Source organism: Ostrinia nubilalis, chromosome 5, assembly GCF_963855985.1.
Source record: "Ostrinia nubilalis chromosome 5, ilOstNubi1.1, whole genome shotgun sequence".
Lineage (NCBI taxonomy): Eukaryota > Metazoa > Arthropoda > Insecta > Lepidoptera > Crambidae > Ostrinia > Ostrinia nubilalis.
The window spans coordinates 8,637,850-8,656,933 of NC_087092.1; the positions used below are offsets into that span (position 1 = coordinate 8,637,850).

A 19,084-nucleotide genomic window follows, 5' to 3' on the forward strand; every position below is an offset into this window, starting at 1 on the left:
TGAAGAATGAGATCTTAAAATATTATACATAGTAATACATAAAAATAACAATATGACCCGAGTGTCTTAGCTTAAATTAAATTATAGTCCAGACTCTTTACCACTAATATGGCCTTGGAAAGTTGTTAATATGCCAGTCGTGTTCTGTGGAGGAGATGAGTTAATGATATTAGTAACGATGAGAACGGTTACGATGAGTCTTCGTCAAAAGGGTTAGTATTTACCTGGTGCGGCCGTTGTTCGTCGTCGGGGTAGCTGTAGGCGCCGGCGTGTGCGCTCACGGTCGGCAAGCCCACCGTATTCATAGGAGATATTATCACATTATTATAATTCTTTGGTTCTTTCCCCGAACTTTTCTTCACTACTGTGCTGTAAGTCGGCGTTGACTTTGTGGGCATGTCCTTTATTCGAGTGCCGGCTCGATACGTCCCGTATTCGTCCGGTGGCGGCGGAAGCGAGAAGCCGTCTGACGTTTGTGTTATTTCGGATGCTTCGTCGCTGAGCTCTTTCGCCAACTTTTGTCGCATCTTTCTTGGCATTGTGTAGAACGTGTTCATCTGAAATTAGGAAAACCATGAATTTATGAATCGTCAGCAGTATAGAAGAACATTATTTTTGAAAAAATCTTACAGGTCTGGGCACGTTGTAATTAACTTCGGTCGGTAAATGCATAACGAGATGATCGCATTGCATGTCCATGTCCCTTTTCTTATTGATGTTTTGAAGGGAGTGTACCCTACAGCTGGCGCTGTGTCGCAGCGCGTCGCTGCACTTGGTGGGCTCCTGCTCGGCCATGTCGTTCATGTACCGCGCGGAGTGGAACGAGCTAGTTCTTCGCACGTCGAAGTTTCTCGAAGGGTACCGCGACACTGCTCGCCGAAACGACTCGGTTCGGCGCACGTTGCATTCGCTGCCGTCGTCGCTACCGTGGAACGTGTCGCAGTTGGATTCTGAAAATGTTGCATTATCATGTGTGCGGTTAATGGAATAAAAATAATTATCGATACTCCACATTTCTATGCTCGCCCATTGGAATGTCAATAATGTTATGTCAAATATTTTGTTGAATAATTAAAGTCTAGTTGTTGTTAAAATTCATAATGAGGAGAGCTACCACTTCAGCGCTTCCCATATGGCAGTAACGTCCTTACTCTGCTATGCTATGGTGCCAATTTGTCAACGCTATTAAGGTAGCTCTCAATAAAAACCATAAGGCCTCAGCCTCGAATTTAGCGTGCAGCGGCGCGGGAGCGGCGGCGGCGCGGGAGCGGCAGAATCTTATACGTAAAATCAAATAGACCGGTTCTCGAAAACAGCGGCGCGGGAGCGGGCAACGAGCGGGCGGCGCACTCCAGTCTAGCGGCACGGCGTCTTCTTTTGCCCACAATAAATCGAGCGTTAGGAATAAATTTTAAGTCGCCATTGTTCAGACATTTCGTTCGCGAATAAAAACAAATATCTCGACTACACAACCCCGAACTTCGCCGCTAAAGTGCCGCGCGAGCTGCCCGCTTGTTTGGAGAACGGGTCTGCGTTGCCCGCTCCGCTCCCGCGCCGCCGCCGCTCCGCGCCGCTGCCCGCTAAATTCGAGGCTGAGGCCTAAATGTTTCTGTCGAAACGCGTTCTCGTCACAACATAGCGCGGTGTCGCATAAGTCATATGCCTGCATGTTGGCACCCATGACGATGTTGCGACGGCACCCACCTTCCGTGTTGTACGCGCACAGCGGCGGCTCGGAGACGGCGCGCGGCAGGTCGCGCGAGCCGCGCTCGTGCGCGCACAGCACGAGCCCGCACGCCGCCAGCGCCACCAGCGCCACGCCCCCGCACAGCGCCAACGCCAGCGTCGTGATATTCGCGATGGCGCTCTTTGGCAATACTTCTGGAATCACCAATTGTGTAGATGACACCAATCAATTGACATACTTTTTTAGAGTTGCGAAAATGCTATTCCTTCAAAGATTTTGTATAGAAATACAAATCGAAACTGATTACGTCAAATTTTCGCAAACCAATCGATCTATTTTATTTGTAAAGTTCAGTGAAACTAAACTAATTTTACAGTTAATTAAAATTTAGTTGACTGGATAAAATGTTTTATAGTCCGGTCTCCGAGCACGTAGAATTTTTTGTCTTGCTCGCACACTAACTGCGGCCGCCCGTCGCATAGTCGCGACAGCAATATAATTACGCACGAGCGATAAGGATGGATAGCTTGGGGTCATTGGACGAAATTCTACGTGCTCAGCGACCGGGCTTTAGTTAATATGGTGTCGACAATGACAAATTAAACAAAATGTAATCTTTACCCGGGTTTTCATCAATGATATCCTCCATCGCAATTTCTACTTCACTGCTCTCTCCTTTGTCGTTTATGGCTAAAATAACGAATTTATATTTCTCTTCGCTTGGTTCTTGTATTAAAAAATTGGGTTCCATTTTAGTTATCGATAGGATTTCTTCTTGGTGGTTTTCGTCATCTATCGGTTTTACAACAAATTTAAAGTGCTGCAACAATAAAATGTGTTCATCATTGTATCAAAAGAAACTGCAAATATTTTATAGCCTGACCAGGAACATAAAAACCCTGGCATAGAGGCGCGTCAATTGCATTTGATAGTGCAACACTGAGTACAGTCGTACCTGTGTTAAATTAATAGGCTAAATTTATGTATCAGGATTCAGGATTACGGGCTAATTTGATATTTTCATAAATTAACGAAAAAATATTATTAAAGGTAACCTGGTTTAAATAAATTAAATGAAACCATCAATCGAGCTAGTAGGATTTATTTTATTATTCATCAATAATCAAATTCAGAACTTGAATATTCAACTGCAATGTCTGCTCATGAACGCTTCAAACTCGGTACTTCTTTCCCAATTCCATAAATTTCAAAACTTAGAAAGTGACAAAAAACTTTAAAATAGGTAGTTGAAACAAACTACAGCTAATTTTCATAGTGGACTGTACTATACGATAAACATGTCAGTCAATTTGACAACCTTTGTCGGAAACATTATTCAATGAAAATATTGTCCGAACCCTTGGTATTTCTCTTCGACAAATACATTAACACATTGTGAACCACTTTTCTTTCACGACTATAAAAATATTTTAGCAATTTATTTCACAAAATCAATTGCACACATTTAAAATAAAGTTTGTTTACACTTTGACAGCAATAGACTGACATGCAAGGTGACATGTCAATGAAGTTTTCAGTTACTGTTGCCATTAAAAGAAATTAGTACCATTAGTTTTCCGCAACATGGCGAGGGTTTTTATGTTCCTGGTCAGGCTATAATATATAACTTGTGGTGTGGTACGCTACCTGTGGTAAACCACCATTGTAGCCTTTTTCGCATGTGATCGTTATGTCCTTCGACTCGACTCGCGTCGCGATGCAGTCGGTCGGCGATCGCGGCGGCGTTTCGTCGGTTATCAGAGAAATACACGGAGTGTGAGGCAGCCCGCTGCTTGGTACCCCATTGAGACCCCAACAGAACACCGTAGCTGTAAATATTGTTATTAAATAGATAATGACAGAATGTTTAAAATAATTTAAAATAACGGGACTATTAGTAACTTGTTGCAATACAAGTTACGTTACTTTTTACGCAAGTTCAATCGACGAAACTTACTAAACGGCGTGCCACTCGGTCTTTGATAGAGTAACGTAGGTTCCTCTGTTTCCACAGTAGTCTGCGAAGTGTTTCTGATGGTGTTCACCGTCACGGAGTCGTTCACCAGGACCCACCGGTACTGAGTCGGCGGAGGGTTGCCTTTGACATTGCATGTTATGTTTAAAAATTCGTCTTCCCCTAAACCAAATTCTATAATATCTGTCTCTTCGCAATATGCTGGATCTGTAACAAAACCATAATACACTAGCCTTATAATACTTTCAATAGAACGAATAACAGCACATCAAGCTAAACCTGCTGCAAATCAGGTGTCTTTTTTGGCACATCTTTTTTTAAATTAATAAATGGATTGTTTAGAGCCAAATAGTAAAATATTTTCTTTTTTTTATAAATGCTGGCGTCTTATGCAGTGCAGTGTTGTATTACGCGCTAATTTGCAATAAACATTCAAAGTATAGTCCGATGTCTGCCGGTTGTGTATAAAGAAATGGAGCTTACAAATGACGTCAATGACAACGTTTTCTCCAGAATACGTGGTGCCCTCCGCGTTGCCCACTTCGCAACCGTACTCGCCCGCCTGCTCGTCGCTCACTTTCGATAACGTCAGGGTGGGCGTTATATCACCGTCATGGTACTTGACTAGGACGTCATCCTAAAATAGAGGTGAAGATAGTTTTGAAGAAAACTATTTGGAAATGTGGGCCAAATTACAAAGCGGCATGCATAAGATTAGGTCCTGCTCTTGCCACTTGATTTAGATTGATAGAACACATTATTCATTGTGCACCACACAAGACAAGAAAGAAAGAAATAGGCAAAAATTACGGCACAATTTAGGCGGTCTTATCGCTATAAAGCTATCTCTTCCAGACATAGCTATTATAAAAAAGGTGATTATTTTTAGAAGTGTTGCTCACATACCTGAAAGTACCATACTAGAACGTGCGGGTCTGGGTTGGCGTCGTAGGAGCAGTTCATCACTACGTCTGTTCCCTTCACGACTGCCATCGTGGTATTTTTCAAATCGTTTGGCACAACGATTTGCACAATGGGTTTGTCTGAAAAGTGAAAAGGATTTTATTATTAGCTTTTTCGACCTTGAAATAACTGCCATATATTACTTTACGATGTTTACATACCAATATATTAATTAATAGTATAAATGATTATGAATATTTATTTATGAATCATCAAGTTAGCGGAATTGCTGTTTTAATGGATATTATAGTCTCACTATACCAACTTAATTTTAATTATTATTATTATCGATGTTGTTGTTTATTCACAACAACTGGTATCTCTCCAGATTAATGTATTTAATATTATGTGAACAGTGAAAGTTCATGATGCCCGTTATTTCTTATTTTACAGTAGGAATGACTGATAAGTTTTGAATTGAAGTTTAATGTAAAGCTTGATACTAACACCGCACAGTGATAGGGAAAGGGGCGGCGCAGAGGGCTTGGTCTTCTGCGGCGCGCGTGTACAGCGGCACGCAGCACGTCAGCCGCGCCTCGTCGTGCTCCGGGCCCAGCGACAGCTGCACCTCGCTCACCAGCAGCCGCTGCGACGCGTCAGTCTGGAAACAATGGGCATGGAAACTCTTGAATTTACGCTGTACTGATTGGAATGTGATTGGATTTCCTCAAAACCTTCAAGAGATTGAAATCATCAGCAACATCGAAACCACGTGGTGGTGGTAAGTATACCACAGACATTGGCCTCAAATCTTTAAACACCGTTACACCAGCACCAGTGGCAACACAGTGATTTTCTTGGAGTTGATTCAGATCGAGTTTAGATGTAATTTGAGAAGAGAAAATTCAGCTGTGAACTATGAAAAGACATGGATGATTTACATCATTGCCAGATCATACCGTGATGTTCTGCTCCAAGTTGACGAGACGCACATCTTTGAGACGCCACTCGACGATAATTAATTTTAAGGGACAAAGGCAATACGAAGTGATTTTCTGGAGTAAATTCAGACGTAATTTGAGGGGCAAAATTCAGCTGTGGATGAATTAAAGATATGAATGATGGATGACACCTCTCTGTCATACCGTGCTGTTCTGCTCCAAGTTGAAGAAACGCGCGTCATTTTTAAGGCGCCACGGCAGTAAGAAGTGATTTTTGAAGTAGAATCAGACGTAAGTAATTTGAGAGGGAAAAATTCAGCTGTGGACAATGAAGACAACCGCCTCTGTGGTCTAGTGGTAAGACCACCTGCTTCAGACGCATATGTCCCGGGTTCGATTCCCAGTGGGGGCAGATTTTTCTGTTCGGTTTGGTTGGTGGTAGGGCTTGTTCTAAGTCCGTCTGGCTACCTACCACCATCTTACCTAAGTCTGTCACCATAATAACAATGTTAACAGCATTGTTGCGTTCCGGCAGTTAAGAGGTAAGATAGCCAGTTCCTCCGTGGTTGAGGATTCCGGGTGAAGCTCGCTTCCACCTTCGGCCTGATCGTCACTTACCATCAGGTTAGATACAGGCCAAGAGTTTCCTCGTTATGGATAAAAAAAAGAAGAGACATGGATGATCATACCGTGATATTCTGCTCCAAGTTGACGAGTCGCGCGTCGTTGAGGCGCCACTCGACGTCGGGCGCCGGGCGCGCGCCCAGCACGCGGCACTGCACGCCCAGCGGCTCGCCTGCGCGCGCGCGCCCCGCGCTGTTGCGGTTCGACGCGCTGCGCACCGATATCAGCAGCGGAGACACTGAGGAACATTCGTTAATGGGCCATCCATAAAGTACGTCACACGAATTTCATGATTTTTTGAGCCCTCCTCCGTCCTTGTCACAGGTGGTCACATTTCTGAGACCCCCCCCTCCCTAGTGTGACGTCACATGTTTTGCAATTTCACATCGATAAATTATTAAATTAACAGCAGTTCCGAAATTAGTTTTATTTCCATTTAAATTAAGTACTTTTTTTTATGAAATCAACATTGTATCAAATATTTGAAACAATTGAAATGTGATGTCACGAAACTTAGGACCCCTCCCACCCCTTGTCACACCATGTCACACTTTGTCGACCCCCTCCCCCCCTCTTTACGTGTGACGTACTTTATGGATGACCCCTAATGTGACGAATAGAGAAAGAAAAATCGGTGCTCGCAGCCAATATGTTAAATGAGATGAGGTGCCATTTTAACCCGATGTCAATTGGACCTGGACCACAGTGACGAACGCTACGCTGCAACGCTCTTTTTAGGGTAGAACAATGAGGTAGACCTATACAAAATACCGAGTACCTAAGGTCCTGTCACTCGTTAGTGGCTATTAGTGGTCATTTCAGTGGCGTCAACTGGTGAGCGCTCATTTGGTAGAAGGGCTAGATATTGATTGGATTCGATTACCTGGTTAATTTGTACATTTGTACTAAAGGCATGAAAAGGTAACGTCACCGCAGAGCCCGTGGAGGGTGAATCTTCATAAGACAACAACGCATCATGTGCGCTAACAGTAAATAGTGAAATATCTCAGAGAGCATGTCAACAATGAGGTCGATGGCCAGCGGCTGGCTGCGGTTGTTATTGGCGGCGGCGCAGGTGAGCGGCAGGTGCCAAGCATCAGGGGGTGCCAACAGTTGCGCTGATTAGTACTCACTGACGCATCTGCATGACATGTCATGACACGGGGAGGCTCATTCGTACTAACATCTTTCATCTTCGAATCGGTAACCCAAAAATCCTGGGGGGCACAAGACCATTCCGGGGTTCCTTAGCCCCCCTTTTGAAGTTGGGTATACACCAACTTCAATTATGGACTTACGAAGGGACGGGGGAGGGGAGGGGTGTCGTGGGAACCGCCCCGGGTGCCAACGCATGCTACGCCGTCACTGGCTAACAGTAAAAATAGTAAAATATCTCACAGTGCATGTCTACAATGAGGTCGATGGCCAGCGGCTGGCTGCGGTTGTTGTTGGCGGCGGCGCAGGTGAGCGGCAGGCCGTGGTCCTCGCGCTCCAGCGGCCCGTACAGCACGTCGCTGCGCACGCGCTGCTCCGACAGCTGCGTCCACGACTCCTTCAGCAGCCGCCGGCCCGCGCGCCACGATAGCGACGGCTGCGGCTTGCCTGTTGGATAACAGGGGACGTAGTGTGAATTTACGTCAAACGACGACTGCGTAAAAAAGTGGCATTAAATGTATGACGGATTGTACAGCGCCCCTAGCGGAAACTTTCAAGAACTACAATTTTCACACATTTTTTTTAACGCGCTCGCTAGTGACGACGCGGTGACGTTTGATGAAAACTCACACTAAATCCTGAGATTGAGAGATTCCTTCTTCTTCTACTTCTATCATGTTTAATGCCCGTATTCACAAACGATGCTTGCTTAAGTGAAGCAGCAAATCGAACGAACAACATTGAATAGAGCTTTTTGATTACGAAAAAGACTAAGTAAAAGCTTAATTCAGAACAAAATACATTGTATTGTAATGTACCTATTGTTTTGCCGGGGAATTGAACCCAGAACGCCGGAAGCTACGAGTGGAAAGAATCTCACTGAGGCATCAAATCTATTTATTAGACTAGATAAGTAATTTTCGTTTAATTAATCGTTAAGAGCACCCACCACCAAACGAGACGCAGAACAAATGGACGGTGTCTCCGACGTAGTAGGGGCCGATGCTGCGGCTGGCGTTGGAGCCGGCGCCGGCGGCGGCCAGCCGCGTGCCGTTCTCGTGGATCACGTACAACCGCTGCGGGGGATCTGCAGCATTAGACATTAGAAAAGTCAATAAAAATTCGGAAACTAGGACTTTAGTCTTTAGTTAGATTCGATTTCCCTACGGCTATTTTTAAGAAAGAGTTTTTTTACTGTTCCTAGAAAGTGGTTCCTACCCAAAACTAGAAAGTTTTATTTTTTATATTTTCTTTACTGCATAAGTTTCCCGGGACATTTATTGATCGTGTGATCTGTAGGGTCTATAGGGCGACACCTAAATTATTTATCACCCACAAAGCGTTTTACATGATGTAATGTTGACGTCGCGTAATTGTTTAATAAATGGAGGGAATTGTTCCGGCGCGGGCATCCTCATTAGCCCGCGCCCAATTAACCGGCCGCGCCGTTTTGTCAGATAGGTAAACCCAACTTGCCAGAAACCTTTGTCGGTAGCTGACACGAGTCTGGGAATATTGCGACTCATTGAAATTTGCCAATAAAATAAACAATTTAATAATAAATTACTGGTTGTGACCGAGCCGAACTGCCCTGTATTATGATCGATGGTATTTGGAGACCGGAAGCGGTAATAAGATCATCTGGCCCTGAACTTACTTATCGAATGTGTAAACTGAATCAGGGTAAGGAGATACTTAGCAAGGAAAAAAGCGAAATAAGTAGAATAGAAAACGACATACAGATTTAGACGAGCAAACTTCATCAATTTCATCTTACGGCCTTTTTACTTTTAGATTAGCGTATTTTTGATAAATCTGCCTTTTGTTTCATACTCCCTATCGCTTTATCTGAACAGCAAAGTTGTATTTACCAATGACAGTGACTTGCACGTAAGTCTTGTGCGAGGGGCTCGAGTCGAAGTCGACGTGGCAGATGTAGACGCCGGCATCGGCGGGCCGCACGGAGGCGATCTGAAGCACGTCAGTGTCTTCAGTGCCCGAGCGCAGCATACGGTAACGGTCAGGAGCCGAGCCAGCCTTGCCGTTCTGATTGCGGAAGTCGCGACTGCTGATGCAAAACAAATGTATTTTCTACGCTGCTAGACCTTCGTTTGTTTAAATTATTTGGATAACAAGAAATACATGATTTGGAACAACTGCTGGTATACCGACTACAACAAGCTTAAAAGTATAAAAAATATTTATTGTTCAGCATGTGTTCAGCTAATAATATTCAAATTTCGTGACTTCGATTTAAGAAATTAAGAATTATTTGCAGTAGTTTAGCAATGTTGTATTTGCGACGGTTCACCTGTAAAATGCTGTAGATGATCCATTTTTGTACCAGGCGATGATGTTCAGTTTGTCACCTTCTATTTCAGAGGTGACGTTGCAGGGAAGCTCTGCAGTATGTCCCACAACTGCTTCCACTGAAAATGCGTTGATTCTACTAACTACTTAATCCTACAAATACCAAGTACCTATTCTAAGATTGCAAGCATGTAAAGAATAGAAAAGTTCTCTACAGTAAAAATAAAAAACTTAAATAATTTCGTCAAAATAATTTGTGTGTTAGGAATAATTTTATTGTCTGATTAACTTTGTTAGAGTACTTAGAATATTGATCCAATTCTGAGAATTCAATTATTTAAGAGTTAACTAATAAAGTCAGTTTTTTATACAAGCTGCCTAAGGTACGGAAGGAAATATGCATAGTTCGAATATGGACACTAATAAAGCTATATTTATACCATAAAAAGAAATTGACATCCGTTTCCGATAAGTGTCCTCGGACATCATACAGAATTGGATCAAGGCAAGGGTACCGAAGAGGACGGCCCAGACAGATCCGCAAGGAAATAAAACACATTCTTAAAATTTAACTTGCGAAACCTCAATATAAGTAACGAAACATGTCATTTTTATCGATTGAATACAATATTACATAGTATTGTTCGGCGCAAGATAAATTGACGAAGTGAATAATAAATAATAGAAAAAAGTAGTAAGTTTACTTTTAAAAAGGATAGTTTAAAATGTAATTACTTAAGTAGTTACTTAAGTGTCTGTTAAAGTTTTGTTAGTCGTCCTTTTTCCTTTCGAGGCTCACCTAATTTGGGTTAGTTCATTTTTATAAACCTATCCAGTGTGGTGAAGGTAAAGAACAGTGCAAAGAATTAAAAATATGTACGGTCTTAAAAACATATTGGAAACATTATTTTTAAAGATACTGAAACATCACGCTCACCGAGAAAGTTTTTTGAAAATTCAACTCACTCATTTCAACGTCGTGATTCGCACTCGAGTTCCCGAGGAGCACGATCAACACGAAACAAAGGAAACATTTCATTTTTGCACTGTCGTTTGTCGGAGGATGTAATGCACTCAAATTCGACGTCCGAAATATCGCGGAGCGTGCATGCTGGATTGGGCGCGAGTAGCGGACACGCGCTTCAATTGGCGCGCCAGGCGCAATAACGGCGGTCCAGCGCTCCCGGCTTCCTGAGTCCCAACTCCCAGCAGCCGACGTCACTCCCGCCCGCCGAACAAACAACCGCCCGCCACCTCATCATTTACCTTACACTTTTTAATTGGTGAGGTCGAAACAATTGGGTCAGCTGGATTTACTTATCGTGCAAACTGGAAAACGGAACTGTTGTTTTGGTTGCCAATTTAGCTTGCGATCTGCATTTCCGAATCCCGTTTAGATCGGACCAACAGATGCATCATCGCATCGCTAAGTCATCCATTTCAATTGAAATATTTATTTTATTTAACAATGTATTACTTAAAGTTAATTTATAGTGTGGATAGCTTACACCTAGGCTTAACGGGACTAAGCAGTGAACTCTAAAGACAAGGGCTGCCACAATAGATCAAACCTGGTCGAGTTGGCGCAAATAAAGGCCCAAAAACCAATAATAATAATACACCTAGGCTTTGAGTTTTGCCAGTATGAATACAAGAAAAATGTAACTCCGAGAATTTATTTTAAAGAATTTACACTTATCCTCATTATTTTGAATAAGTATGTATAAAAGTTTATTTTAAGGTTTTTATCTCTTAAGTAAAGTTTAAAACAAAGACACCTAACTTAAGATATTAAATATTTTGAAAATACAAACACTTTTAGATTTACACATGAATATATTAAGGGATATGTAATGTAAAACTACCTATAGTAATATAAGTTTCCTTGGAGATTATGTATGTATGTATATACAAAAAAATATTTTTAGGAGGTAGTTAGTTACATTTATATGAGAGTGCAAGGGTGATAGTGTACTTTACATATAAAAAAATAACAACCTTGAGTTCCAGAAACCTATCTACATACTTTAAAATACTTAGTATTTTCCTAGTTATACAAGTCAATAAGTACACTATCATGCCTGTCACAGTATTCAGATATATAATTATGTATATCAAAATGTTTATTTAAGGTCTTTTAAAGACCGTACAAATAGCACTGTCAACACTGCAATGACTGCACTGCCTACCGCGCCAACAATTATCTTCTTATTTTTGCTTTGGCCAGGATCTCGTGTTAATGTCTGAAAAATAAAAGTTTATGGTAAGATTGGTAAATAAGGCTCATGTCTACTCCGACATTCCATAGTTTGTTTGTGCAAAGAATATTTTATAGTTACCTTAAGTTGAGTATGTATTGATATGTCCATTGAATTTAAAATGTTAGTAATCTCACTAAGAGTAGCAATTGCCACATCAGATGCATATTTGTCTTTATAAACTAAACAGTCAGAAATTCTTTTAGTCTTTTTTACAGCTAATGTATTTGCTAATACACTTAAGTAGATACGATACAAATGCTGGGAACTTTCTTCAAGAATTTCTACAACTTCTATAGGACCTAAATTAATGTTAACCTTTGATCTGTAACAAAAAAATATACAATAAATTGGTGATGCTACGAATATTTAAAAAAATATCAATAAAATCGCACTTACAACTGCTCAGCAGTTTCTTCATAGAGAGGCAAGTTTTTAACTTCTTCCAGCAACTTGTTCCTAATTTCAGAATCATCTATGCCCAACTTTATCAAATCTTCTTCAGATAGTTCTGCCAAAGTGCACTGGCCAATATTATTCTTTCTGAAAAATGTTTTAATAATTTATAAAATATTACCATAACGATTGGCTGTTGGTTGATAGACGAAGTAGACGAATACAAAATATTTAAGATTAAAGAAAGAGTAGGTAAACTAAAAGAACACTGGATGCAGGATTGTAGGTAGGTGATGATGATGTTAAGGAAGATTATTTAGATTCTCAAAGTAAACTTTACCTAAATATTTCGACGTATTTTTCAGCTCCTAATCCCAATAAAAGTGCACTTATTGTAACGTCAAATTCTGTAGGATCTATTTTTGAAACCTTAGCCAATTCAGTCATTGTATTCTCTTCAATATCCATGTTTTTAGCGAAAAATCTAGTCACTGTCTATTTAAATTAAATTGAAAACTAAGATTGAAAACGATTTCTCAAATTGATTTTGTCAAGTTTATTTATAATGTAAGTGTCAATGTCAAAGATGACAGTAATGAAATGACAAATTTGGCAGCGCTCAGCCCACAGATATGGATTAGAGTAGATACAGCAAGTTGATCGTCAAAGCGTGCCATTCCGATATGTCCAAATGGACATACATGGTCGAGTGATGTTCATGTAATCCGATTACAACAATCGGTTACGATGATTTTACGAGGACAGTAGTACGAACACGGTAGAAAGAAGAAATTATTTACGGATTGAGAATTGTAATTAACAGCACAAGTAACAAATAATTAATTAGAATAAAGTAGCAGTAGAAGAAGTATAAAGTAGCATTGTTTTTAATACATATCCTGCGATGTACTCTTAAGAGTTAAAACCATGGTCCCTGTATGTGGTGCACTCATACCGATCCCAAGGAACCGTACTTACTCATAACAATAAGACACACACTGATGCATGTATTCATGCACTTGACAAATTTATGTCTTGAAACGCTGGTAGGGTAAAAAAAATAACGAGATTTGATGATTTGTAAGAATTAATTTATTTTAAAAAGGTAAATAAAGATGTTTTTGGTTTTGTATTTAACAAATTATCAGTTTTATCGGAATTAATTAATTTTCGAATCGAGTCGCACGATATCATTCGATGACTTTGCAAATGCAATACGATGATACGATTACTTTTACGTTGCGGCAATCACTAAAATTCGCTAAAATGACACTAATGACGTTTAAAAAGTGGCACGCTCGGCTTCATACAATTTTTGACACATGCTGCATCTATCCATATCTGTGGCTCAGCCCATAGAGAAAAGTAATACATAGGAAATAGAGAGCCCTCTCTGTCAAATTGAGCCTACTAATTGACAGCCTGGTGTTAAATTCCCTGTACTAAACCTACGTACGTATAGGTGTACCAGAATCTCATGGCAAACAAAAATATTGGAAAAGTGTGTTTTTCATATGGCAATTGTCTATGGTTTAATTGTCACCTGTCAAAGAAAATTATGAAATCTGTCAGCCGCTGCAAAATTTTTGTAATCTCTTCTTGTCTATTTGTTATTTTTGTGAAAAAGTCGAAAAAGTTCAAGCAAGGCATATTGTTTTCAATGTGAATTGTAAAATAAGGCATAATTCAAAGTCGATCTTTGATTCTAAAGCGCGTCGTCGAGTTGACAGTAAGTTGGACTGAAATGTTTTGATACATTTAGTTTATTACCCAACTGTGTCAGAAGGAGGGTTGTGTTTTTTTATATTATTCTTACTTAATAGCTGCTTTATCGGGGTTTTCAGGTATATCTCACAAATTGGTGCAGATGTTATGACCATGTAAAGAAAATTGAAAAAGATTTCATAAAGCAAGATTGAATAATGGAGAAGTTTCCAATTTTTTTCTTTGAAATAAACTTGAAATAAATATAAGTAGAACTAATAATAATTGTGAAATAATCATGAAAATATCTCTACAAATAAATAAGTTACAGGGCCCTAAAGTTGCGCATAACTATTCACGCCATTTTGATCGGTGTATTCACACAGTCATTCGGAGTACAAACAGTAAATCACCCCTGATCCAGCCAGTTCATTTTTTTTTAAATCTAGCAGTTTTTAATTTTTCAGCTAGGGTCACTCAAGATTCTTTCTTAATAAAATGTAACCTTTTTTTTTAAATAACCCAGACCTGGCCATATACAAAAAGAACGGCACCGCCTATGTTTCAGTTCCACGCGAAAATATGTAGGTAATTTAAATAATTAATTTCTCAGACATTTCTTTTCTCACAGACGATTTATTTAATTTCCAAGACATTTTCCTATGTTAAAAACCTGATGTATAACAACATTCTTCCACCACACATACCTACCTAAAATGTATATTCGTACTTCATGTTCATTAATATTAGTCATAAAAGTAAAAAATTAAACAGTATCAAGATCGTTTATTCCAATTTCCCCAGTATTGCTCTCAACAAAGTTTATTTTCCCTATTTGCCATGAGATTCTGGTACACCTATAACGCTCACATACATACATAAAGTCCACGCACACATACACACAGTTCACGCACACATAGGCCCTCATAACCTTCAAGGAATTATTGTTTTCATGATGTACAATGTAGAATTTTTTTCAAATCCATTATTTTGAAAATATTTATCTTAATGGTGTACGTATTGTATTATTTTCAAAACAATGGATTTGGAAAAATTCTACATTGCACATGGAAATGCAAAATAAACAAAAACTTTTGAATTTAATAATTTTACTTTATTTATGAACACACATAATATTATACACCAAAAGCGTCTTTTCGCAAAGTTTTCAACAACACTAAAAAAGCATTTGCACATTGAGAAAACTCAGATCACTTGTAAACATAACTGAAAGTTTCTTCGCGATTCACGAAGGAACGAACAATGAACCAGAACAGCAGCAGGTACGAAGGAATGAACTTGAATTTGACTCGGCTCTTCAATACTTTAATAGGGCCACAGAACACTTAAACGATGGCTAAGAAAACAAGAATGCATTTAACAACAAAAACAACACCGGCCATTTTGGAGGAAAAACAAAGTTGCCATATGTTAAATAGTAATTTCTACTACTCTATTATGTAAATTATAACAAAAAATGTCACCGTTCAGTTTTAAATTAAAACAAATTAATTTCATTTTAAAAAAAGTTTTCACAATGTAATTAACATTATTCTCAAATATATTTTAATTAAGAAAAAAATGAAAATATGAAGGAAACAGGAGCAGCGACATCTAGAGCGTTTTAGGGTAGTTAAAAAGTATTTGAATTTATCGCTGTTTGGAAGCAAGTTTCACTTCGATGACCGTAGTATGGAAGTTTCCGCACCCTGGCTCAGCCGAAAATAGCATTGTTAGAATCACAGATATGGATAGTAGAGATGGGTTATACTAGGTAAATTTGATACTAGGTGCACCTATTCCTAGTATTTATTAATACTCGATCCAAATACCTATTCCACCTAGTACGTAGTAATTTAGCATACTTGACGCGACTAGTGCGGCCTAATCCACGTAATATGACTTTAAAATACAATTTTCTTTGAAAAGATACAACCGTAGTATGAATAATGCAATTTGAAATTGAATTGAATCCCTTCATACTTCAACAGGCTTAGGACTGTCAACTTAAAAGTTGGCGTATTTAAAAGATATAAATTTCATAAAAATATTTACATATTTTTTTTATTTACATGAATATGGTTTGACTACGTTTGTGTGCGTTTGCTTCGTCGCGCTCAAATTTGTTTGGTCAGACAGAGACGGAGTGAATTTCTACGTTCGCACATAAGCTTAGCGAGAAATACTAGGTGCGCGTAATACACGACTACGGATTACGCAATAATAACCTCTATTACTTTGACGGAAGGGTCGGAAATCGTGTAATTTATAAAATACTAGGTGGATAAAGTATTTTAAAAATTGGAATAGGTGCCGCCTAGTACTGTAAAATACCTAGTGTGTGGATCTGTTCTAGTAAATACGTCTCATCTCTAATGGATAGATGCAGCATGTGAAAAAAATTGACCTGAATGTCTCCAACTTCCTCATTGGCCCTAGAGCAATTCCAAGTATACCATCAATAAAAGCCTAATTAGAGTCATCAAACCTCTCAGTCATTCAATTAGAGCCATTAGAACTTCATAACTATGAGTTGTTTTCTGTGTGTAAGCTGAGGACACGTGTCCCCAGCTGACACATCTGTATCTTCGTAAATATTTATGCTACGATAATGTATTATACCTCAAAAATTACAGTCGAATCCAAATAGTAGGCTTTCCAATTTTCAAGACTTTAGCTCAAATACTGTTAAAACCACGATCAAAAAACTATGTGCGAGCTGGAGTACCGTGTCTCCAGCTTACACATCTGTATCTTTGTAAATATTTAAGCTACATCAATGTTTTATATCTCATAAATTAAAGTCGAATAAAAAAACCCGACTTCAAATCTTTCAAAGCTTTATCTCGAACCGTTTTCGAACTACGAACCGATATGTATGTGTAAGCTGGTGACACGTAACACACGGTGGATTATTAAAACCGTATAAGTTAGAGTTGCGTTTTAAAGATCAAATAATTCGTTATAATTGAAGTACACACGAGACATAATTTCAAATCTCTAGGCCTCTTAGTTTCAGAATTAAAAGCCAAAAACTATTTTCCCGCCAAATAATTCAAATAATGTGGGTCGACTGCGACGTTGCCGTTCCGTGCGTCCACTAGAGCAGTCGAATTTGAACCTAAAAACTAGTAGCGTTTGAATCATTTTTATTTGTAGTTTAAATCATTTAATTTCGATTATAAGAATTTTAGACTAGGAGCCGGCTGATTTGTGTATTGAGTACCTAATAACCTATATTTTATTAATAAGAAAAAGCTAGGTAAAACAAAATTATATTTTAATATACAAGTAACGAACTTGTTTCCAAAGGCTCAAATATTTGTGGCGTTTCTAAACGCAACCACTTTAATTTTTATTTATAGCCTGACCAGGAACATAAAAACCCTCGCCATGTTGCGGAAAACTAATGGTACTAATTTCTTTTAATGGCAACAGTAACTGAAAACTTCATTGACATGTCACCTTGCATGTCAGTCTGTTGCTGTCAAAGTGTAAACAAACTTTATTTTAAATGTGCGCAATTGATTTTGTGAATGAAATTGCTAAAATCTTTTTATAGTCGTGAAAGAAAAGTGGTTCACAATGTGTTAAAGTATTTGTCGAAGAGCAATACCAAGGGTTCGGACAATATTTTCATTGAATAATGTTTCCAACAAAGGTTGTCAAATTGACTGACATGTTTATCGTATAGTACAGTCCACTATGAAAATTAGCTGTGGTTTGTTTCAACTACCTATTTTAAAGTTTTTTGTCACTTTCTAAGTGTTGAATTTTATGGAATTGGGAAAGAAGTACCGAGTTTGAAGCGTTCATGAGCAGACATTGCAGTTGAATATTCAAGTTCTGAATTTGATTATTGATCAATAATAAAATAAATCCTACTAGCTCGATTGATGGTTTCATTTAATTTATTTAAACCTGGTTACCTATAATAATATTTTTTCGTTAATTTATGAAAATATCTAATTAGCCCGTAATCCTTAATCCTGATACATAAAGTTAGCCTATTAATTTAACACAGGTACGACTGTACTCAGTGTTGCACTATCAAATGCAATTGACGCGCCTCTATGCCAGGGTTTTTATGTTCCTGGTCAGGCTATAAATACCGTGAAGTCCCACGATTCTGCTACGTCATGAGGCAAAAATGGGCAACAACTATATTTTGCTCTATGGTTACAAACAGATTTTGCTCTATGACAAACACAGTTGACAATGAGGGTTTTCGCGATTGAAAAATCCGCCAGATGGCAATAAGTAGACGCGAGGTCCAAATGCTGCATGATTGGTTATTTTTGACATGACATTCACAGATATGTCAAAATTCACCAATAACGCAGCATTTGGACCTCGCGTCTACATATTGCCATCTGGCGGATTTTCCAATCGCGAAAACCCTCATTGAATTCTTCTTCTTTTGTTGAAGAATCATAGTCCAGTCATTTAAGCTTAAATTAGGTAAGAATCTCGGAATTCGAGATACCCAGCTGTAAGTCTGTAAATACTTGTATATTGACACCCTAAAAGTTGTCTCAAAACCTACATATGGTAGTGTGTAAGCAACTATTAAATTTTAAGGTCAAAGGTCACAAAAATCGCTTTTTTTGGAAATATCTCATTTCCTATGGGTTTTATGCTATTTGTATTTATTATCAATATTGTAGAATACAAAATTCTCTACAAATTTTGCTCAACAATTTTTTTTATACGGTGAACCGTTTTCGAGATAGAGGGCGACCGCTAGTACTTATAATAAATCTGTAGAGGTCAATTCTGTACATGAAATATATTTTCAAAATAACTATCAGGGGGTGATTAGTGATCGATACTGATGCCAAAAATGCATTCAGTAAAATTTTTTTCTGTCTGTCTGGTGTCTGTATGTTCCTTATAGAAACAAAAACTACTCGACGGATTTTAACGAAACTTGGTACAATTATTCTTCATACTCCTGGGCGGGTTATAGTATACTTAGGAATTCCCACGGGAACAGGAATTAGCGGGAAAATCCTTTTGTATGAAAAATCTAAACCGCTTAAGTTGACCTGAAGTGATGCAGTGACCGCGCGCTCTCCGCCCTCTATCTCGAAAACGGTTCACCGTATAAAAAACATTTTTAAACAAAATT

The 19,084-nt window shown here is 38.9% G+C and overlaps 1 protein-coding gene and 2 long non-coding RNA genes across 3 annotated transcripts; 1 reads left to right on the top strand and 2 right to left on the bottom strand.

Moving 5' to 3' along the window:
- Nucleotides 1–34: 34 nt before the first annotated feature.
- Nucleotides 35–11,057, bottom strand: LOC135071819 (basement membrane-specific heparan sulfate proteoglycan core protein-like). The gene is made up of 15 exons (XM_063965646.1): nucleotides 10,562–11,057; nucleotides 9,597–9,714; nucleotides 9,157–9,353; nucleotides 8,235–8,372; nucleotides 7,529–7,732; nucleotides 6,245–6,368; nucleotides 5,073–5,197; nucleotides 4,569–4,705; nucleotides 4,146–4,299; nucleotides 3,645–3,869; nucleotides 3,335–3,516; nucleotides 2,309–2,507; nucleotides 1,705–1,881; nucleotides 631–950; nucleotides 35–557 (listed from the first exon to the last, which is right to left on the bottom strand). Exons 1-15 carry the CDS (start codon nucleotides 10,632–10,634, stop codon nucleotides 189–191), a joined length of 2,742 nt encoding a protein of 913 aa, XP_063821716.1. The 5' UTR covers nucleotides 10,635–11,057; the 3' UTR covers nucleotides 35–188.
- LOC135071821 (uncharacterized) lies at nucleotides 11,056–12,836 on the bottom strand. The gene is made up of 5 exons (XR_010257331.1): nucleotides 12,590–12,836; nucleotides 12,253–12,396; nucleotides 11,935–12,178; nucleotides 11,218–11,838; nucleotides 11,056–11,105 (listed from the first exon to the last, which is right to left on the bottom strand). It is a non-coding gene; the product is annotated as an uncharacterized LOC135071821 (long non-coding RNA).
- An 874-nt stretch (nucleotides 12,837–13,710) lies between these two features.
- On the top strand, nucleotides 13,711–14,729 carry LOC135072249 (uncharacterized). Its single transcript, XR_010257380.1, has 2 exons — nucleotides 13,711–13,978; nucleotides 14,094–14,729. It is a non-coding gene; the product is annotated as an uncharacterized LOC135072249 (long non-coding RNA).
- Nucleotides 14,730–19,084: the final 4,355 nt, after the last annotated feature.

What these genes read in the sequence shown, in the direction of transcription:
- LOC135071819 (XM_063965646.1), bottom strand. Translation starts at nt 10,634, where the DNA reads ATGAAATGTTTCCTTTGTTTCGTGTTGATCGTGCTCCTCGGGAACTCG. An exon ending in GTTCTGCGTCTCGTTTGGTG is followed by an intron (nt 7,733 to 8,234) that starts GTGGGTGCTCTT and finishes GTTATCCAACAG; the next exon opens with GCAAGCCGCAGCCGTCGCTA. An exon ending in ACCGAGTGGCACGCCGTTTA is followed by an intron (nt 3,517 to 3,644) that starts GTAAGTTTCGTC and finishes CAATATTTACAG; the next exon opens with CTACGGTGTTCTGTTGGGGT.